The sequence below is a fragment of the Leopardus geoffroyi genome, chromosome A3 (genome assembly GCF_018350155.1).
Source record: "Leopardus geoffroyi isolate Oge1 chromosome A3, O.geoffroyi_Oge1_pat1.0, whole genome shotgun sequence".
NCBI classification, from domain to species: domain Eukaryota; kingdom Metazoa; phylum Chordata; class Mammalia; order Carnivora; family Felidae; genus Leopardus; species Leopardus geoffroyi.
Genome location: NC_059336.1, coordinates 22358396 through 22382621, shown reverse-complemented (window position 1 = coordinate 22382621; position 24226 = coordinate 22358396). Strand labels below are relative to the sequence as shown.

Sequence of the window (24226 nt, the reverse complement as noted above, 5' to 3'; positions counted from 1 at the left end):
ACTCTACATCCCAGTTGCCATTGCATTTTTTCTTTTCTATTAAAGTTCTCAACAGAATTTTTACAGCTTTTTTGACTTTGAGATAATAGACATACAATAAACAATACATATTTAAGTGTATAGTTTGATGATTTTGACTTATGTGTACATCCATGAAACACCATCACCACAATCAAGATAATAAACATATGGGGGTGTATGGGTGGCCCAGTCGGTTAAGCATCCAACTCTTAACTTTGGCTCAGGTCATGATCTCACGGCTTGTGAGTCTGAGCCCCCCATCAGGCTCTGCACTGACGGCACAGAGCCTGCTTGGGATTCTGTCTCCCTCTCTCTCTGCCCCTCCCGGGCTTGCTCTCTCTCTCTCTCTCTCAAAATAATAAAAATAAACCAAAAAAAAAAGAAGACAATGAACATATGGATCCCTCCCTAAAGTTTTTTTGTGTTACTTTGTAACTTCTCACTCCTGTTTCTCCCCACTCTACTCCTATTTTCAGGTAACCACTGATCTGATGTCACCTTACATAAGTTTGCATTTTCTAGAATTTTATATAAATGGATCTTTATATAAATAGATCTTCTTTTTCTGGCTTCTTTCACACAGCATGATTATTTTGAGATTCATTCAAGTTGTAGCATGTATCAATAGTTTGTTCCTTTTTATTGCTGGATAGTATTCCATTGTAAGCATATACCATAATGTGTTTATCCATTCATCTGTTGATGGACATTTGTTTCCAGGGTTCAGCTATTATGAATTGAACTTCTATGAACATTTGTGTACATGTTTTTGTTTGGGCACGTGCTTCGTTTTACCTAGGAGTGGAACTGCTGGGTCATATGGTCAGTATTTAATGTTCTAGTGGGTGTATAGTTGAATCTCACTGCGGTTTTAACTTGCTTTTCCCTAATCACAGTGAGGGAACGTCTTTTCATATGCTTATTTATAAATCTTCTTTCGTGGAGTATCATAATAGATCTTTTCCCCCATCCTTTCCATATTCTGTTCATAGCTTCTTTGGTTCTTTTTATTTATTTATTTATTTTTTATTTATTTTTTTTTTTAATTTTTTTTTTCAACGTTTATTTATTTTTGGGACAGAGAGAGACAGAGCATGAACGGGGGAGGGGCAGAGAGAGAGGGAGACACAGAATCGGAAACAGGCTCCAGGCTCCGAGCCATCAGCCCAGAGCCTGACGCGGGGCTCGAACTCACGGACCGCGAGATCGTGACCTGGCTGAAGTCGGTCGCTTAACCGACTGCGCCACCCAGGTGCCCCTGGTTCTTTTTATTTAAATACTGAGGAGGCATGCATTGGCATGGGTCATGAGAAGACTGGCAAATGCCTTACGATTCTTCTTTATGATGGATTTCCCCTCCCTGTAGGTTACTCAGCAGAAGTGCCTCTCCTCTTAGGTACCTCTCTTCTTGGTTTTTGGGAGCTGTACTCTTTTATTCCCTGCACATGGACTTTCAGGGAATTTGTAGACTTGTCCAGTGATGCAATGATCCATGCAATTCTCTCATGGACACCAACTACCTTTAATTCTAGGTTATACCCCTTCTTAGCTCAAATTTTGGTTGATACCTGACAGTAGGTATTTTACTACTGGCAGGACAGATCTAGATGCAGAGTATGGGGAAATTCAGTGTACTTTTGCTGTTTGTGACTTGCATTTGTGGATCTTCTGAGCTGGCTGGTCGAAAATGTGGCAACCCACTGCTGCCCATTCTTGTAGAAGTGAGATTCTGGAATTGTGACTTTTTTTTGAGTCCTGTGGCTGCCTATCACCCTCTTTCTATGGAGTGAAGGTGAGTAGGAAACTGTATTCATTCTTAAATCTGCATTAATATCATTTTACTTTTCTTGATGTATTAGTTGGAATAGTTCTCAACCTATTTATGAAGTGTGGTCCCTTCCAAATGGACTGTAAACTCTTGGAAGGCAAAGATGAATACTTCCAGGAAATTTGTATACTTCATTAAAGTACCACAGTGTTCTAAATACAGAAGACCCTTGATAACTGTCTACTGCTTAACAAACCTGTTATCTGGTTAGCCTTCAATTCTGAAAACTAATCATCAGTCTAATTAGCCTTATAGATTTGTGGGTTGGAAAAAAAAAAACTACTCATTTTCCTGGAGTGTATGAGAAATCTCAGATTCAGAATTTTAGGCTTTAGAGAAACTGAAGGGGATATTTCATAGATGAGAAAAGTAAAGCATCAAAAAGTTAAACACTTGCTTAAGTGCATCATCTCCTTTGTAAAGCCCTTCTGGATCTTTTGACATGGAATCGACCATTCACTAACTCCTCCATACTCATACTATACTTTTTAAAACTTTTGTCACAGTCCCCAAGACACTTGATTACACCTTGCTTGGCTTTAGGAACAGGACTCATGTCTTATCTTTGTAGCCTCAATTCCCGGACACTGCCTGGAACTATGAGGCACTCAATAAGTCAATAAATGAATGTGGCTGAGTGTGGCTGGAGTTAAGTAGTACAAATACAACAGTAAAACGAATACAACCCTGTTTCTCAAATGTAAAATATGTGTTAGGTATCATGCTACATGACTTACATTTATTTCTTATTTGGTACTCTCAATAGCTCTGTGAAGTATACAGCTATTCTTATTTTATAGATGAGGAAACTGAGGTGCTGAGAAGTTAAATAGCTTCCCAAAGGTCACATAGCTAGAAAGAGGCAGAGCTGGCACTTGAACTTAGGCATCTGATTATAGAGTTTGCCTCACAACTATAGCGTGATTAACGAGAATGCAGTGTTGTCCTTTCTGAGAATTTTAAATGTTGTTCCTCTCCTTTCTACTCATCTTTTAGTTGGTTTTCAAGGGTAATTATATTTGTGGATATTCCTGAGTATTTCTCCTCCATGCACAGATATCGATATGAAAGAGGCCAAGGGATTTGATAATGTATACAAAGCCACTAAAACATTTGTTAGTCAAGTCACTGATTCTGTGTGGTCCTGATAATTTGTGATAAGGTCACAATACTTACATTTAGGATATGCACAATGTCTTCAATGTGGCTGTGGATGAATGCTCCTATGGTTTCATCATAAGGTAAAGCTCGGCTGAGAGAAGACAAAGATCTTAGGAATGTCAGCTTCTCAAGTTCACTCTGAATTTGTGGAAAAATGACAAAAACACAATTATATATTATAATCTCATTTGATAATTGTAGAGGGCTTTTAAAAAATGTTTATTTATTTATTTTGAGAGACAGGGAGAGCACATGTGGGAGGGGCAGAGAGAGAGGGAAAGAGAGAATCTCAAACAGGCTCTGCACCATCAGTGTGGGGCTTGATGCAGGGCTCAAACTCACAAACCACGAGATTATGACCTAAGCAGAAATCAAGAATTAGATGCTTAACTAACTGAGCCACCCAGGCACCCCTGTAGAGGGCATTGGGGAAGTTTCCTGTAATGTTTCAAACATCTGACATCTCATTAATTCTAGCATCAGTCTTTTATTATAAGTAATGAATAAATTACAGGGGAATGAAATTCCTCATCTGCTGGTCCTGCTTGGGCTTACGATTTAGTTTTCCCTCTCAGCTAGATTAAATGCTAAATTACTAACTGCTCCATGATGGCTCTCCCCACCTTTAGTCTTTGCTCCCCCACCTACCCACCCTGTCCGTATTCTAATTAACTGATTAAACTTTCTAAATGTGACCTTTGATGCTGTTACTTCCAGCTCTCGCTCTCTTTTTTTTTAGTTTTTATTTGAGAGAGAGAGAGACCATGAGCTGGGGAGAGGGGCAGAGGGGGGAAGGGGGGGAGAGAGAGAGAGAGAGAGAGAGAGAGAGAGAGAGAATCTTAAGCAGGCTCCAGGCTCAGCATGCAGCCAGATGTGGGGCTCAAACCCATGACGCAGGATCATGACCTGAGTCTATATTAAGAGTCAGACACTCAAACAACTAAGCCACTCAGGTGCCCCCTTCTAGCTCTCTTCATGCCATTAAAGATTATTTTGAGACTTTAAGGGTTCCTATTAAAATGCAAGATCTTGGGAGCCTGGGTGGCTCAGTAGGTTGGAGCCTTCAACTCTTTTTTTTTTTTTTTTTTTTAATATTTGAGAGAGAGAGAGACAGAGCACAAGCTGGAGAGGGGCAGAGAGATGGAGACAGAATCTGAAGCAGGCTGCAGGCTCCAAGCTGTAAGCTGTCAGTATAGAGCCCGACGTGGGGCTCGAACTCACAAGCAGTGAGATCATGACCTGAGCCAAAGTCAGACGCTTAACGGACTGAGCCACCCAGGCGCCCCGAGCCTTCAATTCTTGATACTGGCACAGGTCATGATCTCACTGTCCATGAGACAGACCCTAAATGGGGCTCTGTGCTGACAGCGAGGAGGCTGCTTGGGATTCTCTCTCTCTGCCCCTCCACACCCCCTGACCCCCTGCTTCCACATGCATGCATGCTCTCTATCTCTCTCAAAAGAAGTAAATATTTTTAAAAAACAAGTCATTATTTGAAGAATAAAAATCTTTTGTATTATTCTTTTTCTGATTATAAAAGTAGTATCTATCACAGAAACCTTGAAAAATAAAGTATAAAGAAGATAGTAAAAGATACCAATAATTTCACAATCTTGAGAGAATTTCTTCTAATCTTTCTCTACTGGGCTAGAGATAGTATAAACTGGTATAAGCTCTCTGGACAGCGAGTAGCAATACATACAGCCAGAAGCTGACTTCATGGCATAGTTCTTTCTCATCTAGATTAGTACAATAATCCAACACTGAGTTTCCCTGCTCCAGTTTACTCCCCTCCAATCTATTTCCCTAGCCATCACCAGATTCATCTTTATTAAGTGCAAATTTGATCAGGTAACTCCCTATCAAGTATCTTTCAGTAGAACCCATGGAGGTCAAGGCTCTCCCAGTGTGACCCCAGCTAACCTCTTCAAATTCATCTCTTGCCTTGCCCTGCAGCATTCTGAGCTTTAGACAAATGAATTTTTATGCTGCCCTTTCTTGGTTCTGGGTCTTTGCACCTTCTGAATTCTCTACACTTCTTTTTGTTTACTGACTAAAATCTATATATCCTTTAAGACTTGGAAAATGCATTTCCTCCTGAAGCAGCATTAGGTGCCTTTCCTAAGAGTATCCATAAACCTCATGTGTATATTGCTATCATGGTATTTATGATACTCTGACAAAACTATCTTCTTATTCATCTATTTTCCTGCCTGGTTGTGGGTTCAGATCAAGGCAGGGAATGGATTTTCTTTTTTTTTCAATTCACTGCAGCAATGCAATCCCTATATTAATTACAAAGAAATGCTTTATATAAAGCTCTGCTGCCATGAAGTGTAAAAAACAGTTTAAGTCAAAAGTGAAGGCCAACAGGGGTGCCTGAGTGGCTCTGTCGGTTTAGTGTCCGACTTTAGCTCAAGTCATGATCTTACTGTTTGTGAGTTCAAGCCCTGCATCGGGCTCTGTGCCAACAGCTCAGAGCCTGGAGCCTGCTTTGTCTCCCTCCCTCTCTCTTTCTCTCTCAAAAATAAATAAACATTAAAAAAAAAAAAGTGAAGACCAACATTCTGGCTTTAAAAAATTTTTTTAAATGTTATTTATTTTTGAGAGAGAGAGAGAGAGAGAGAGAGATGGAGTGTGAGCAGAGGAGGGGCAGAGAGAGAGAGGGAGACACAGCATCCAAAGCAGGCTCCAGGCTCTAAGCGGTCAGCACAGAGCCTGATGCGAGGCTTGAACCCACAAACCGTAAGATCATGACCTGAGCCGAAGTCAGACACTTAACCGACTGAGCCACCCAGGGGCCCCTAAAAATTTTTTAATTAGCATTATACATAAAGGAAATGTAAAGCTTGAATAATTTTTACAAACCAAAACATCTGCATATATATATTCAAAGAAAATGAAATCTGGATCTCAAAGAGACCTCTGCACTCCCAGGTTCACCGCAGCATTATTCACAACAGCCAAGATATGGAAACAACCTAAGTGTCTGTTGACAAATGACAGACACCTTCGATACTGTCACTTAAACATACCAGGCTTCTCTCAGTTCATAAAACATGCTCTTCTCCTTTCTGCCTCAAGGTTGTTAAACATACCATGTCCTATTTCTGGAATACTTCCTCCAGTTCTAACTTCTCCTAGTTTCTCCTAGTCATTCCTCAGATCTGAGCTCAAGGTGTCCTTCCTCAGAAATGCCCAAGGTTGGGGCGCCTGGGTGGCTCAGTCGGTTAAGCGTCCGACTTCGGCTCAGGTCATAATCTCGCGGTCTGTGGGTTCGAGCCCCGTGTCAGGCTCTGTGCTGACAGCTCGGAGCCTGGAGCCTGTTTCAGATTCTGTGTCTCCCTCTTCCTCTGACCCTCCCCTGTTCATGCTCTCTGTCTCAAAAATAAATAAATGTTAAAAAAAATTAAAAAAAAAGAAATGCCCAAGGTTAAGATAAATTCTTCTGTTATGTGCTCTCACAGAATAAACTAATGAATGAATGTTTTGCCTGAACAACAGAATACTGTGCTAAGTAGGAAAATATAGATCTATAGCTATTGATCTAGAAAACTTTTTTCCTCCCACCATCTCTGAAGTTTATTTTTCTATAATTACATGCATTTTAAAAATAATTTTGTATTTTATTTTTTTTTATGTTTTATTCATTTTTGAGGGAGAGAGAAAGAGACAGAGCACGAGCAAGGGAGGGGCAGAGAGAGGGGGAGACACAGAATCCGAAGCAGGCTCCAGGCTCTGAGCTGTCAGCACAGAGCCTGACACAGGGCTTGAACCCATGAACCGCAAGATCATGACCCGAGCCAAAGCTGGATGCTTAACCAACTGAGCCACCCAGGCACGCCTAATTACATGCATTTACATGTGTTGAAGAAAAAGACTGAAAATAAATACACTAAAATGTTAACATTAGTTATCTTAGGAGAGTGGGATTTGTAAAGATTTTTATTTTTATTTTCTTCCTTTAATAGGAATTTTATAGTTTTTATAAACGTAAGTATAAATACAATTTATAAATGTATATACATATATTATCAAAATATAATCATAAATAAGTTTTATAGTCTAGAATATCAGTTATATTTGCATGTTAACAAAACAATAAATGTTTAAAATATTTGTTAAAATGGAGGAATAAGTTGGATAACTAGGTAAGACTGCTTGCGCATACCTGTAGGTCATCATTAAAAAACTCCTGGATAGACTGGATCAGCCTCTCAACAATGGGCTCACTGAGGGGGCCTTGTTGGGTCAGGGGTCTGAAGCTATCTGTGAGCGATTCCTGAGGGAGTCCAGCGATGTCAGAGATGTCCGAGTCTAATACCAAAACGAACACAGCAGGTGATGCCTCCATACTATGTAAAGTTATACAGTCTAGTGGGGAGAGCCACTGGACATCAGGTTAGGCATGTCCTGGTCTCACCTTTACTATCTGCTCTGCAACCTTGACTAAGTCCCTTCTGCTCTCTGAGTCTCAATTTTCTCAATTACAAATTCAACATTCTTTAAGGGCCTCCTAAGCTACAAAAACCTTTAAGTGTGAGCTATGACAGAGTGGTTAAGAGCACGGACTTTATATCTCAGTTTGAGACTAATTTGACTCCTGGCTCTACTACTTATTAGTTGTATGATCTTTATCAAGATAGTTTGCCTCTTGGAACCTTAGTTTCCTCACCTGTAAGACAGGGTTATTATGAGGATTAAGTGAGGTAATAAATACAAAAGACTTATCTCAGTATGTGGCTTCCAATAAGCATTTAAATAGTAGATTTTATTATTAAAAAGTCTATGACTCTGGGGTGCCTGGGTGGCTCAGTTGGCTAAGCATCCGACTTTGGCTCAGGTCATGATCTTGCAGTCTGTGAGTGTGAGCCCTGCATCGGGCTCTGTGCTGGCAGCTCAGAGCCTCGAGCCTACTTTGGATTCTGTGTCTCCCTCTCTTCTCTCTCTGCCCCTCCCCTGCTCATGTTCTGTCTCCCTCTCTCAAATATAAACATTAAAAAAAAAAAAAGTCTATGACTCTGTAGTGACAAGAGCTTAAAATATAGTAGCAGCCCCTTGTTGATCTCTCCCTACTGGACCAGGTTGCAGTAAATGTCTGAAGTCTCTCCTTCCAGACCTGGGATATACTTTGATTAAGAGCACAGGCTATGGAGTAGGTCTGCCTAGGCTTGGATCCTTGCTCTGCCTCTTTCTAGCATTCTGACCTTGTGTGATCTTACTTTCTCCGGACATATTTCTTCATTTCCAAAATGGGGATGATAATAGAGCCTACCTCATTTGGTTGATACAGAGCTAGCACCAAGGAAGTGTTGGTAAATATTATTCCTTTGTTGAGTGACAATTATGGTGGCATCCTTTCCCTCTTCGTATTGCATTGCATCCTTACCTCCTCTATTTTCCTAAACCAAATCCCTTATTCCTGTCGGGGAAACAGTCTTACTATTTCCCCCTTTACATACCCATCATCTGAGGGTTTCTACCACCCTTCTTCTGCACACTTTTTGCTCTCCTGAATTATAGCCTCTCCTGCAGATTCCTGCAACTCACTGTCACATTCTTCTCATGCACTAGAAGCCCTGTTCTCATTCACCTCTAATCTTTGCATGGGCTTTCCTTCTCTCTGCATGTTTCTCCTTCTTCCCCACCTTCCCTACTGCCTACCCTGTTTGCCTAGCTAGCACCCACTCATCTTTCAGGGCTCTGTGCCAGGATGCCTTTCTTAAATCCTCTCTTTGCCCGTTTTGACTAAGTATCCTCCTAGCTGCTGAAAAACCTCTTTATATCTGTTCCCTCTCCCCACTCCCAATCATCCATATTAAACTGAGTTCCAGTCATTTATTTATAAGTCTGTTCTGTTCACTAGTAGATCTCCAGCAGCTAGATCAGTGTTTATAGCATAGTAGGGCTTCAATAAATATTTGTTGATTGAGTGTAGAAATGAGTAAATGTAGTTCCTAAATAGTCTTTCCTGTCTCATGCACATGCTATTATATCCACCTGGAATGTTCCTTCCTCTACTTCTTGCATGGGTTGTTCTTTCATATCCTGGAGGACTCCTTCAGGTTTGAACCACACCATCTCAGATAGGTGTTCTCTGACGACCATGGCTTAAAATCGGTTCCCATCTCCCTTACTTTTTGTCTCAGCCCTTTGTATAATTCTTTTAGAGTATTAACTACAGCTCATACTTTATTTGATATGTTTACTTTTTTTGGTCCTTTCCAGCAAATTCTTTGAGGACAGGGAACATGTCAATCTTGTTCATTACTGTACACTCAGCAACTGGTACTCAATGAATGTTTGTAGAATAAAAGATAGATATTCTGTAGCCCAATCAAATTTCCACCTACAACCATCTTTCTCTTCTCAGAATCCTTCCAGCACCTAGACTCTGTGCAAGTCTGCAGGACTGCCTGTCACAGTTTCCTATATGTCTACACAAATATATTTTATCTCATTTTGTCAACCATATTCCAAGCTCTTAAATGCAGGGACCAAATTCATTGTCAAAGTCTAGTTGAGGGCTCTTATCCAGCAATGTGACTTGAAAAGTCCCTGCCAAAATAAATAAATAAATAAATAAATAAATAAATAAATAAATATCCTTTCCTCCTTTCACCTGTAAGTTCAAGGCTACTTGCGTCTTTTTTAACATCCTCTAAATTGCTCAGCTGCAAATCCACACTTCCTGAATCATTGTCAGAAGCACAGGGGATCACTATTTCTTCCCGACTACAGATCCTAGGAATGAAGAGGGGATTAGAAAGGTTAGTATTTTAGGACTGCTTCCATGTCATCACTCAGGTGAAAGCTTAAATGTCACCTTCTCAGAGAAGCATTTACTGGTCACCAGTCTAAGTGAAGTAGCCTCTCCCCACGCAGTCCCACAGCTGTTTTCTAATTTTTTTTTCATAGTATTTAACCATTACCTACAACTATCGAGTTCATTTGTGTTTGTTTGTTGACTGTCTCCCATCAGACTGTAAGCTCCATGAGGACAGAAACCTTCTCTACACGGTCATGGCTGTATTCCCAGCACCTAGCACATTTTCAGCCTCATGGGGCATGAATGGATAGGTAAGAAATACCATGCTACTGTTAAAAGAAACTGAGGTAGAGGGGCGCCTGGGTGGCGCAGTCGGTTAAGCGTCCGACTTCAGCCAGGTCACGATCTCGCAGTCCATGAGTTTGAGCCCCGCGTCAGGCTCTGGGCTGATGGCTCAGAGCCTGGAGCCTGTTTCTGATTCTGTGTCTCCCTCTCTCTCTGCCCCTCCCCCATTCATGCTCTGTCTCTCTCTGTCCCAAAAATAAATAAACGTTGAAAAAAAAATTTAATAAAAAGAAACTGAGGTAGAACAATTTCCCCTTCCCTAATCTCCCTTACCCTTTCCTACTTTTTGTTTCTATAGCATGCAATACCTTTTAATGTATCATTCACTTACTTACGATATTGTTTATCATCTCCTCCTGCAAAAAATGTAAGTTCCATGAAGCCAAGGATCTTTGGCTGCTTTATTCACGAATGTATTCTAAGAGACTAGAATACTGCCAGGCACAAGATAATGTTCAATAAAAACTGACTGAGTGACTGAATAGATCTCTATTTTCTCAATGTTTAGCATATAGTAATGAATGAAAAGGCAAGTTGTCGAGCAATGTGTGTAAACTGTGTGTGTACATATGGACAGACAGACACACACACACACACACACACACACACACACAAATGTTGGGATACGTGTAGGAAAACTTATGGTATTTAAACTTTTATATTGCCTGAATTTTTTTTTTTTGACATTGGCATGAATATAAGATGTTGACAAAGATGTGGAACGGGGCGGGGGGGGGGCACCTGAGTGGCTCAGTTGGCTAAGTGTCCAGATCTTGACTTTAGTTCAGGTCATGATCTCATGGTTTGTGAGATCAAGCCCCACGTCGGGCTCTGTGCTGATTGCACAGAACCTACTTGGGATTCTCTCCCTCTCTTTCTCGCTCTCTCTCTCAAAATGAATAAACATTAAAAAAAAAAAAAGATGTGGAGCACAGAACTCCTATAAATCAGAATTGGTAGTGTATATTGGTACAACCATTTTGGAAATAATTTGGCATTATCTGGTAAAGCTGCAAATGTGCCTACACCATGATTGCAATAGATATAAACAACCATAAAAGCATACACAATGGTAAAATGTAGTAAAATAATAACGAAATGATGAGTTTGGTTTTCAATAGATTTTATTTCATTGTTAAGTTTGTATAATTTAATTTTTCTAAGTAGCTGTATTTAACAACCAATTTGAAAAGTTCTTGCTAAATTTAATAAGTGAGTCTCGCAAGTCAGTATGAGATGGTTCCAGCACAACACTGGTTGTCTTATTATTGAGTTGGAAGATTTTTTTAGTATTTATTTATTTATTTATTTATTTATTTATTTATTTATTTATTTGTTTTGAGAGCGAGGGAGAAAGCCTGAGCAGGGGAGGGGCAGAGAGAGAAGGAGAGAAAGAATTCCAAGCAAGCTCTGCACTGTTAGCTTAGAGCCCCACACAGGGCTCGATCTCACCAACCACGAGATCAAGACCTGAATATAAATCAAAAGTCAGAGGCTTACTGACTGAGCCACTCAGGTGCTCCAGTAAGAGTTATATATATATATATATATATATATATATATATATATATATATATATATATATACACACACATGCTTTTAGATGTTCTTACCAGTTAAAGCACAGATTATGGAGTGAGAATGTCTGGGTTCAAATCTTTAGTTCCTTTCTCTAGAAAATGGGAATAACAGTACAAACCTCACAGAATGGTGATAAAGAGTAAATAAAGTACGGAGAATGCTTACTACACTCGGGCTATCCTGTAAACGCTCAATTATTACAATTAGTTATTATTGAGTTCTTAGATAAGACACTTTCATTTTTTTTATTATTATTACAGGATTCTTCTTATCTTAAAACAAACAAGCTGCTTTTGTCTCAGGAGTCACTTCTATTTTTGACCGTTACTTCTGTAAAATTGGGCTAATATGCTCAGAGTTATTTTGAGGAGTACTAAACGTCACCTATAGGTCAGTTACTAACGAGTGAAACAGTCTTTGGAGGAAACTGCCATAATTCCTTAAAGGAAAAAAAAATTAAAAGGAAAAGAAAAAGAAAACCTAAGCCTTCGAATATTACCTGCCCCTCCTCAAGGGACCCTACCCATTCCTTTAAAATTGGCCGGGCTGCACAGAGAAGACTGAGTGACGGCGCGATCGGCCAATCAACGCGATTGGCCAATCAGAGGAGGCCCCGTTTCGGGCCCTCCCCAAAGCCTCATCCAACCGCGTACCGGTAGCGCCCGGATCAAGACCGTTGCGAGGCGGCCGGTTCCAAATGGGCCAGGTTGCGGGGGGGAGGCGGGCCTATACAGAAGGACCGCGGCGCCCTTTGCGTGTGGGGACTGGAATTCAGGCCCCAGCTGCTGGGACTGGCCCGACCCAGCGGGACGGCAGGGACTAACCTGTGTCTAGATCCCATCCCAGCACGCGCAGACCGCCGCGAGTCCCTGGCGTCCCCTCCGGCGCGCTCTTGGCGCCACTTTCCCGAGCGGAAGTCAGCCTGCGGCTCGGGCCCTGCTGGGACCTGCTCGGAGGAATGGCGTCGCCGGGTGAGGCGTTGTGCGTGGCTCGGCAACGGGGCCCCGCGGCCGGCACGCCTGGGCGAGTGGGCCGTAGCCCGCGGGAGGCTAGTGCTCGCCACTCGGGAGCCGGCCAGGCGGGAGCTTCTTCCCCTGTGGGGAAGGGGCATGTGCTTGGGCTCTTTTTGGGGTCGAGTGTGTGACGGAGGGCTGTCTAGCTGGTGGGACTGCAGGCAAGCGGAGGTGGGGTGGGTGCGAGTGCGGCGTTGAGCTACGGGTGCCCCCGAGGCCCAACCGGGGGCCGCGGTTAACCCTAGGTCTGGCTTCACTCATTCATTTGACTCGCGGCGGTTCCCGGGCCGGCGGGGGGTGCCTGAGTGCAAGCTTTCGGCCAAATTGTTCTTCTTTGGACTGTGGTTTCCTTTTTAGTAAAAAGGAGGAAGGAAATCCCTCACCTGAGAACTTAGGTATAAATTCTGAAGTTAGATTCTCCTGGTGCATGCTGTAGCCTGCCAAGTGTTCGTTTTGTGTTCCAGCGCAAGTTCCTTAACTCTCCACACCTCAGTTTCTGATCTGTGAACTAGATCAGTCACATTATCCGCTGCATAAATTGCTGTATCAAAATAAGCTGATTCCCTTGCGTAGTTAAAATAGTATATGGCACTAAGCAAGCATCAATAAAGTTAACTGTATTGCTAGTTATTGAGTGAGCACTGTGCAGAATGGAATCCTCCTGTAGTCTCACCGCGGCGGCGTGGGGCATGTGTACTATTATTTACATTTGACAGATAGGAAGGCAGAATTTCAAAGAAGAGAAGTAACTTGCCCACGATAACAGTGAATAAGATACTGGGTCATTGTTCCAGTTTTTGAAAAGTTGAGGGTGATAGAGTGGTTAAAAACAAACTTTGGATTCAAAATGCCTGCAGTTTGATTCTCATTTGTTTTTTAGGGCAGGTAACTCCTTCTGAGTCTCAATTTCTTGGTCTGTAAACCACACTCATTTGCATGTTGTGAAGATTTAATGACTCAGTGCATGCCAAGTACTTAGCATATAGTATGGGCATATCCCACACATGTTTTCATAGTCATTTACTAGATCTTAATATATTGAGTACATGCATGTATACAAAGCACTGGAGATTCAGATTTTTCTTGCATTTTTCTATCCTTTAAAAGTTCTGGCTTTGACCTTGAATTCTAGCCAGACTCTGACTGCTTCTCACCTCTACTACTGTCACCCTGGCTGTGACCACCATTATCTTTTTACTTGGGTTATTACTAACTGGTGATGCTTTTTAGGTCCTTTCTCCTGCATAGTCTCAACACAGTTTTGTTTATTCTTGACAATTGTGTCAAGATCCCATTAAATCCTGACAATTGTGTCAATGATCCTGTTAAAATGTAAATCAAATCACTCCTCAAAACTTTCTAGTGGCTCCCATCTCACTCATTAAAAGCCAGAGGCCCTACAAAGATGTTAAAGGCCCTTCAGATTTAACCTCTGCTGCCTTTATCACCGTTTCCATACTTTTCATCTTTTGCTTATGCCACTCTAGCTATACTTTCCTCTTTGCTAATAGCCAAGAATACTATATATACTGCTGATTCAGGGTCTTTGCACTTGCTTTTCTTCTTGGGATAGTTTCCCCAAAAATGTCTTTGTGACTTGCTCCTTCTTTTCCTTCAGGTCTATACACAGTAGTTTTATTTCTTAGTTAGACCGTCATAGACTCTCATATTAAAAATTGTAGTTCTTCTCAGTTATCTCTTCTGTGCTTTTTTATTCTCCATAATGATTGTCACCTAACGTGATACGTAATGTTTCTTAATTGTGTTGTGTGATATCTTTCTTTTCACCCTAGAATGTAGACTCCGTGAGGTCTTGTTTTGTTTTTTCTGTTTCCTGCTTTAATACCAAAAATAGTGCTTGGTAGGCATCCAATAAATATTTTATTAATGAATGCATTATAGATTTCTTTCTAGTGTTTTTAAAAACAATTTTTTTTAATGTTTATTTTTGAGAGAGAGAGAGACAGACAGACAGAGAGTGAACAGGGGAAGGCAGAGAGAGAGGGAGACACAATCCCAAGCAGGCTCCAGGCTCTGAGCTGTCAGCACAGAACTCAACACGGGGCTCGAAGCCACTAATGGCGAGATCATGATCTGATCCAAAGTCGGACGCTTAACTGACTGAGCCAGCCAGGCACCCCTTCTAGTGTTTTCTTAAAATGTCTATTTTTTTATTTTGAGAGGGAGAAAGAGGAAACGTGAGCAGGGGAGGGGCAGAGAGAGAGGGAAAGAATCCCAAAATGTAGGGCTCCATGTGGGGCTTGATCTCACAAAACATGAGGTCATGACCTCAGCCAACATTGAGTCGGATGCTCACATGACTAAGTCTCCCAGGCACCTCTCTTTCTAGTGCTTTAAAAAGAACTTTCACATTTTTTAGATTATTTAACACATACACAAGGATTTAAATAGAACTAGCATTCATAGAAGAACGATTCTGAGTAGCACTAATGTAGGCATCATTTCTATAATATACTCCAAAAAATAATTATCTAACCTCTTTAGTTAGATTTGAGTTTGAGTCCAAGATCGGCTGCAGGCTACTCTCACTCTGAATTTTCTTATTTGTAAAATAGATACAATCATGCTTTTTAAAAAAAGTAATCTGTATGCCCAATGTGGGCATTGAACTCAACAACCTCGAGATCAAGTGTCACATGCTCTACCAGTTGAGCCAGCCAGGCTCTCCCTAATAATGCCTTTCTTAAGGGATTATAGTTCAAAGTAAATTTGACACTATAGGCAGAGGTTTAGGACCATTTCTTTTTTTTTTTTTAATTTTTTTTTCAACGTTTATTTATTTTTGGGACAGAGAGAGATAGAGCATGAACGGGGGAGGGTCAGAGAGAGGGAGACACAGAATCGGAAGCAGGCTCCAGGCTCTGAGCTGCCAGCACAGAGCCCGACGCGGGAGTCGAACTCACGGACCGCAAGATCGTGACCTGGCTGAAGTCGGACGCTTAACCGACTGCGCCACCCAGGCGCCCCTAGGACCATTTCTATTAGCCTCATGATAGTAGTGCTCCCGTATCTGCAGGGCATACTTTCCAAGAACCCCGGTGGATGCCTAAAACTGAACCCTATACATATGTGTTTTTTGTATACATGCATACCTATGATAAAGTTTAATTTATAGATCAGGCACAGTGAGAGATTAACAACAATAACTAATAGTAAAAGAACAGTTACAACAATACATTGTGCTAAAGGCTATGTGAATGTGGTCTTCCCTCTCTTTCAAAATATCTTGTCCTGTACTCACCCTTCTTGATATAGATAACTACATGATAAAATGCCTGCGTGATGAGATGAAGTGAGGTGAATGACACAGGCATTGTGATGTACGTTAGGCTACTGTTGACCTGACAGTCCTGCACCGTGTTTGAACATGGGTAACTGAAACCATGAAAAGTATGGATAAGGTGGTGGTGGTGAAGGATGGATATTGTACAATTGGGTGGCAGACAATTCAGGAAACAGCCCATAGAATGTACCATTCCTAACTGTTTCCTGTCTCCTGGAGCACAATAGTCAAGGATTAACTTTTCTTTCCGTGTATTTAGCAAATATTAATTTAGCACTATGCCGAGTGATGTGTAATACTTGGAAATACGGGGATGTATCGGAGAAACTGTATCCTGGAGCTTACAGTTTAGCAGAGGAATCAGACATTACACTATTACTTATGGTTGTGAAAAAGACTACATGGACGAAGTACCGGTTGCTATGCATTGATCTGGCAACAATAGCAGTGCTAATAGAGGTAGCTAACATTTATGTAGTTCTTGCTGTAAGAGTCACTACTCTAAGATCTTTCTATGTTAACTCATGTAATCCTCATTACACCCCTAAGGTAGGTACTGTTACTCCCCACTTTACACTTGAGGAAACTAAGGCATGGGTTGGCCACATTGTAACTGCCACAGCCACACTGCTAATAAGTTGCAGAGCTAGAATTTAAACCTGGCCTCAGAGGTCACATTCTTTATAGTACTTTATAGTGTGGCTGTATAAGTCACTATAGTACTGGGGACCTAACCCAAGTACTGAGGGCTGTTGGGAGGCTTTTTAAGGAAGAGATACTTGAACTGAAATCTGAGAGTAAAAATTAAGCAAAGTTGAAGTAAGGGAAAGCATGAAAAAGTGCTGGGTAGGGAAGAACATGACTCATTAGAAGAACAGAGGGAGCCAGAGAGCCACAGATGAAGGGAAGAGTGAGGGAAGAGATCCTGTGAGAGGCAGGCAAGGCCGTGGTGAGGGGTCAGGATTGGGCTTGTCCTAGCGGCATAGGAGTTACAAACGTGCTTGAAATGGAGTGGCATGATGGGTTCTGTGCTTCAGCCCACAGAGGCTGCCAGGAGGACTGCCCTTCAGATGGATGAAGGAGACCGTACCCACCACTTCCCTAGGACTTCTTTCCAGTTTAAACCTCCCAGTCCCCTCCCACTTCCTCTTATGATTTGGTTCCCAGACCTTGGTGTACGCCATCATTGGAACTGTACGTAGAACTTTGGAATCGTTTGTGGAGTGTATTTAATAGTCATTTCCCCCCAAGGTTCAAGCACTGTCTTCCTGTTGGCTCTGACAATCATAGCCAGCACCCAGGCTCTGACGCCCACTCACTACCTCACCAAGCCAGATGTGGAGAGACTGAAAGCCTCACTGGACCGCCCTTTCACAAGTTTGGAAACTGCTTTCTACTCCATCGTGGGACTCAGCAGCCTTGGTGCCCAGGTGCCAGATGTAAAGGTAAGGCTACTTTTGTCTTGGCCTCATCCCTTGACTGTGTTCCTTTTGTGTACTTCAGAACTAACTCTTGCTCATTTGAGGAAGACCAAGGCAAATCCAATGTAAAAAATACTTATTTCCATCTGCCAGATCTTTTTTTTTTTTCTTAATGCCTAATGTATGTTTAGGACCATGCCAGGTGTTATAGTAGAATATAAAGAAGAGTGAGTCTTAGAAACTTGACATTTTACTTTAAATTTGACATTTTACCTCTAGAAACTGTTGCTATAGTTCTGAGTGAGACTGTACAATACCACATGGACTTCTTAAGTGCCCTGTACGTGTGACTCATAAATAATAAAGGAATTCAAGATGAGAGCATTCATATTTATTAAACACTGACACTGTATCAGGCAGTTTTGATTTTTTGTTTTTTTGGACCTTTGATGAGGAACATGCATCATGACTAAAACTTTACCTGGTTTTAGGAACAGTCTTAAGTGAATTTACATTTTATTTATTACAATAGCATGGATAGCTAGGGTAAAGGGGTTAAGGCCAGGTTTCTCATATAAGCCTTGGGTTATTAGTTTTCTGTGGCTGCATAACAAATGACTATAAATTTAGTTATTTAAAATAGTATTCATCTATTAGCTGATAATTCTGTAGTGAGAAGTCCAGGCAGGTTTGTATGTGCTCTCTACTTAGTGTCACAGAAGGTCAAAGTAAAGGTGTTGGCCAAGGCTGGGCTCTTATCTGGAGGCTCTGGGGAAGAATGTGCTTCAGTTTTCTTCAGGTGATTGACAGAATGCATGCAGTTCTGTGCAGTCTTACGTCTAAGATCCCCATTTTCTTGTGGGCTGTCAGCCAAGGGCTGCTCTCTGTTCCTCAAGGCGACCCACATTACTTCTCATGTTGTCCCCTCCCCATTTAAGTCAGTAATGTCATGTTGAGTTCTTACTCTTCAAATCTCTCTGACCTCTTCTGCTACCAGTTGGAGAAAACTTTGCTTTTAAAGACCTTTTTCGTCTAATAACCGTTTCCATCTTCCCCTCCCCCAGTACCTTTTACTTGTAGAACAAGCCAGACCAACTCATCCTGGAGAAGTTTCCACATTCTGCCTTTAGTTGATAGCATCTTCATACTGTTTTTGAACATACCTCCTTATCTCTCGTATTCCTGTAAACTGATGGTTAGCTCTTGAGGCTTACTTGTATTCAGGTCAATTTTCTTGGCAAAAACATTTCATAGGTACTTCCTATGTGTACTTCCTATCAATGGGTGTGTAATATCTGGTTGTTTTAGTTATGATAAAGTTGGATCAGTGGATTCAGGTGTTGTCAGATTACCCTCTCTCTGTAAACAGTATCTAGTAGGGACTTGTTTTTGTAAAATCTCATCTGACAATATCTTTTAATTGGGAGTTTAGTCTATTTATATGTAACGTAACTATATTGTTTAGTTTAAGTCTACCATCTTGTTTTTGATTAGCTGTTTTTTTCCTCCTTCCTTCCTGTCTTAGATTGAATAATTTTTTATAATTTAAGTTTATTTATTTATTTTGAAAGAGAGAGAGCATGGGAGGGGCAGAGAGAGGGAGAGAAAGAGAATCCTAAGCAGTCTCTGCACCGTCAACATGGAGTCCGATGCAGGGCTCGAATGCACGAACCGTAAAATCATGACCTGAGCCAAAACTAAGAGTTGGATGCTTAACCAACTGAGCCACCCAGGTGCCCTGGATTGAATTAATTTTTGATTATTCCATTTTATGTCTTCTGTTGGCTTTTTAGCTCTACTTATTATTTTAGTATTTGCTCTAGAGATTGTAATGTGCGTTTGAACTTCATCAATATACTTTGAATTACTATTTTGGTATGTCACGAATAACAAAAGGACCATATAAAGAGATATTTCTATTTAAAATCCTGTCATTTGTGCTATCGTTTTCATACTATTTACTTTCTTTTAAGCATCACAGCCTTGTACTGTCTGTTGTCCAGTGTCTCAACTTCGTATATTTTTTTAGTTTTGTCGTTATTGACGGCAGGAGGTAACTTCAATGCCTTTAATCCTGCCATGGCCAGAACTGGTAGTCCTAGTTAATGTTTTGCAATCCATGGCAGTTGTTATTCTTTTTTTTTCTTTTTTCTTTTTTGAAGTATAGTTGACCTACAATAACAGTTGTTATTCTTTTTGATCGTCAAAATGTCGCCTTTTAGCCAGTAGGCCAAAATGCCGTTCTATGTGCGTTTTTTGCTTGTTTTTATGTGATCTAGTAGGAGAGTTTGTGATGTCTTAGGCTTACTTTTACATTTCCTGCCCCACACTAAAATCAGTAACTGCTATTGATTTATTGAATGCCTCCTGTGTGCTGGGTACATTGGATATATTAGCTTGAGTTAATTGTCTTAATTCTATGTGGTCAAAAATAGTATCCTGTAATAGAGGAGGGCATGGAAGCTCAGAATGGTTAGGTAATTTGCCCGATGTCTGCCAGCCATCATCTGAATACTGTATGGCAGAAGTGTTGACAGACTATGGCCCCCAGAGTCAAATCCAGCTTGAAGCCTGCTTTTGTAAATAAAGCTTTATTGAAACACAGCCATGCCCACTCTTGTAGCGGCTTTTGCACTTTAGCAGTAGAGTTGAGTAGTTACTAAAGAGACCGTCTGGCCTGAAAAGCCTAAAATATTTACTCTCTGGTCCTTTACAAACAGAAAGTTTGTTAATCCTGCTGTATGAGGTCCACACTCATTCAGGTTTCTTCCTGACAGCTAGCTCTTGTTTCCTGCCCAGTATTTCCTTCCTTAACATATGACTGTATTAAGGAAACAATTTTTCCTTGTGATCATACTGTTATAAACCCTCAAGGTGAATGTACTTCCTGGTAAAATTAGTTTTGCTCAAAAGAACGAGTGCAGGCATCGGTGCTAGTTAGCCCAAGTTTTTGATTCTGGCTCCACCTCTGTAAAATGGGAGTTATGATCCCTTCCTCAATGGATCATTATAAAGATAAAGTGAAATCTTATTAAGCCTAGTAAGTGTTCGGCCTACAAAAGACCCTTCAGGTGGTAGTTATTGTTATTATTATTATTATTATCATCATCATTGTCAATATTTTAAAAGTTTTGCTTCTATTTATAATTTGTTCAGGGGAGTTCAGACAATGCCTGGCACAGATACTGCAATGTACAGAGGGCTGCAGTCTGTAGAGGGCCTGGGGACGAGACAGAGCAGATTGGGAGACACAGAGTGAAGCAGTCTTGCCCTATAGAGGTTTTATATTGTGAGATATAGGAGACAAAATTGGAATATTAGGTTAATAGTAAATTTTGGTGGATTTGAATGCAGGAAGAGCAGTTTCTACTGGTCATTTTCAAGCTTGTATGGAACTGTAGGATTCAGTCCAGGGATATCATGGAAGAATGAGCCACTTTCATGTTAGCTAGAGCAGTGCCTTTTTATCTGTCTCATGATTTGGGGTTCCACATGGATTTAGGTTGAACACATACTCCTAAAGGTGTTCTCTGGTGATGTCCAGAGTTTGAGGGGACGTTGGTCAGGGCTGAAGATGCAGACTGAAGCCATCTGGATGGCTGCAGTGCAGTGTGATATGGGGTAATTGCATAATTGGGCCAGCTATGGCTTTGTGTTTATAACACAGACTCTAAAGTCAGACTGCTTGGCTTCGAGTTCTTGACTTCAGAACTACATAGCTGAGTTAACTGTGCAGCTTACCGAACCTTTCAGAATCTGTTTTCTCATCTGTAAGATGGAGATAATAATAGTCCACTCACCACTCATAGTCTGTTAGCGTAGTTAACATGGTGATGGCATGGAGTATGTACTAAGTATTAGCTCTCAGCTCTATTATGTAGTAGTAGTGGGTGATGGACATCGATTGACATTTTTCTCGACTGTCATTCCCATTGCTTGATGCCTAATAAACAGAGGGTGTTCGACACATGGTTGTTGAATGAATTGTAAACGTTAGCTTATTAGAAATGGAAGCTCTCAAATGTGCCTGTTAACCAGAAAATAAATGGATTAATCACACTTTGTTCTTCAGGTCGCTTGTGGAATGTGCTGCGGTGATTGTGTGATGTGCACATCGTAAACAATGGAAGGGAGTTGTATGGAAGGTTCAAGCTAGCAAATTGCCCTATTAGATGTGCGCACTAAATAAATCCACTGAGGACAGTCTCCCTTACTGCCACTTCCATGTGGTGATGTGCATCCTGCTCCATTGTTGTTGCTTTCAGCTGAGCAGAGAGAATGCCCTCAGCCCTGCTAGATGCACTGAACTGGCTGCTCTCACAGGTAGATCCTTAGGGGAGATTTTGGTTATTTTGTCATAAGAGATTTTGCCAGCAAAACTGAGAGGAATGGGGTTTAATAAGAATATGAGTAGAAGGCAGTTGTAGGAACAACAGAATGTGGAATGAGAGTTAGTTTTAGGTGTTACGAAGAGTGAACAATTTCATTTTAATAATCAGGATCTATATATGTATAATTAAAAGCCATACGCACATGAGGGTCACCTGGGAGGCTCAATTCGTTGGGTGTCTGACTTTGGCTCAGGTCATGATCTCATGGTTCGTGAGTTCAAGCCCTGCATCGGGCTCTCTGCTATGTGCACAGAACCTACTTCAGATCCTCTGTTCCCCCCTCTCTCTGCCCTTCCTCTGCTCATTCTCTCTCCCTCAAAATAAATAAATAAACTTAAAAAAATAAATAAAAATAATAAGCACATGAGAATGGTGGTTTTATAGATGTTACTGCTTAGCCTTCTTTAAGATTTAAGAAGTTGTTTTGTATTCACCATAATGAAAACATGAAGTAAATAGGTTATATAGTATGGCAAAACTTGCGATGTAGTGTTTGAATGACTAAAATCAGGAAACATTAGGCAGTGTTTACAGGTTGTCAGACAATCACACACTTTCCCTGTCTGTAAAAAGGCGAAAATGGTACCTATCTTATAGGGTTGTTATGGGGAATAAATGAGATGATTTGTATAAAGTGCTTAGCTTGGGGCGCCTGGGTGGTTTAGTTGGTTGAGTTCTGACTTCGGCTCACATCATGATTTCTTGGTTCGTGAGTTTGAGCCCCGCATCAGGCTCTCTGCTTGGGATCCTCTGTCTCACTGTCTCTGCCCCTTCCTCCCTCTCTCTCTCTCTCTCTCTCTCAAAAATAAACATTAAAAAAAATAAATAAATAAAGTGCTTAGCTCAGTGTCTGGTACGTGGCGAGTACATATGAAGGACAGGATGTTTGTCCCATTCACCGAGTACTGAGTGCTTGTTGAGGGCCAGGTACTCAGCTGGTTGCTAGGGATAGCAGACAGTCAGACATTCCTTCAGGCAGTAATTATTTGTGGAGCATTTGCTATGTGCCAGGCATTATACTAAGTGCAGAAAAGATAACAGCTCATTACCTAGTGAAGGACAGGTACCATGATAGTGAGATCAGGTGCTGAGTACAAAAGGATGCTTAGCATGTAGAAAGTCCCAGGCCCATGTGGTGTGTGGAGTTCAGCAGAGGGAGAAGCTCACTCACGCTGTCTGCTGAGAAAGCTCGCCATAAGCCCTAACCTTGTACAGGGGGGTTGCCATCTGTACTGGCTGCTGCACGATTTATTTAGTCATTTAACAGATATTTAGTGAATTCGTGCCATGTGCTTGGCACTGGGGATTCAGTGTTGAACAGTGAAAGAAAGCTTCTGCCCTCTTGGAATGTATACTCTAATAGTGGAGATAGACATTAGTCATATAAGCAAATGTATACATGAATATTTGTAACAACGGTAAGTTTTACGAAGGTGAGGTATATAGTGTTTATTTTTATTTTTTATTAAAAAAAATTTTTTTTTAACGTCTATTTATTTCAAGAGAGAGAGCACGCGAGTGGAGGAGGGGCAGAGAGAGGCAGACACGGAATCCAAAGCAGGTTCCAGGCTCCGAGCTGTCAGCACAGAGCCTGACGCGGGGCTCAAACTCACGAACTGTGAGATTATGACCTGAGCCGAAGTTGAACGCTCAACCGACTGAGCCACCCAGGTGCCCCAAGAGATATATACTATTTATAAATAGGGGACTTTGACCTGGTCAGGGAAGGCTTTCCCAAGGAAATCTCTGAACTTAAATCTCACTCTGTATCCCTCTAAATTACAGCTCCTTGAGGGCAGGGACCTTGTCCATTTTATTTGTTGTACATCTCTAGTTCCTAGAATAGCAGCTGGCATGTGGTAGGCACTCAGTAACTGTTTATTAAATGAAGGAAGGTATGACTGATCTGAATTCTAAAGGGAGAAGAAGAGTTAACGGGGACAGGGGAGGGGACTTTAGGCAGAAAGAATGGCATGTGCAAGGGACCTGTGCAGGCAGGGAGCAGATTACATTTGAGAGACTGACTGGAGGCCACATGTTAAGCAGACAGTGGGAGAGAGAGGAGTGCAGCCAGAGAGAAAGGCTGGAGCTAAGTCTAAGTGCCTTGGCAGCCACAGGAAAATTTTTGCTTTTTCTTTAAAGAGCAGTTGATTTTAAGCATCAAGTATCACGATCCATTTTCATTTTGGAAAGGTTTCTTTCCTGTTCTATAGAAGACAGACTTTGGCAGGGGAATATGGGGCAACACTGAATGCAGAAGGGGTGCAAAAGATAATACTCGGGGACGCCTGGGTGGCTTAGTCATTTGGGCATCTGACTCTTGATTTCAGCTCAGGTCATGATCTCATGGTTCGTGGGATCGAGCCCTGCAATGGGCTCTGTGCTGCCAGCA

General features: G+C 41.3%; 2 protein-coding genes across 5 annotated transcripts in view; one reads left to right on the top strand and one right to left on the bottom strand.

The window, feature by feature from the left end:
- The window catches only part of MROH8 (maestro heat like repeat family member 8), a 58622-nt gene extending 45767 nt beyond the window's left edge, over positions 1–12855 (bottom strand). For 2 of the 3 annotated variants that reach the window (XM_045444655.1, XM_045444656.1), the window contains exons 1-4: positions 12530–12855; positions 9633–9754; positions 7182–7327; positions 3026–3148 (exon numbers count right to left, since the gene is read on the bottom strand). In XM_045444655.1, the coding sequence (XP_045300611.1) occupies positions 3026–3148; positions 7182–7327; positions 9633–9754; positions 12530–12816 (678 nt within the window). In that variant the 5' untranslated portion in view covers positions 12817–12855. The remainder of the gene's footprint in view (positions 1–3025; positions 3149–7181; positions 7328–9632; positions 9755–12529) is intronic. The other variant, XM_045444657.1, reaches the window with a different exon arrangement.
- RPN2 (ribophorin II) overlaps positions 12571–24226 on the top strand; it is a 60221-nt gene continuing 48565 nt past the window's right edge. For both annotated transcript variants that reach the window (XM_045444659.1, XM_045444658.1), the window contains exons 1-2: positions 12571–12676; positions 17274–17467. In XM_045444659.1, coding sequence (XP_045300615.1) covers positions 12664–12676; positions 17274–17467 — 207 coding nt within the window. In that variant the 5' untranslated portion in view covers positions 12571–12663. The remainder of the gene's footprint in view (positions 12677–17273; positions 17468–24226) is intronic.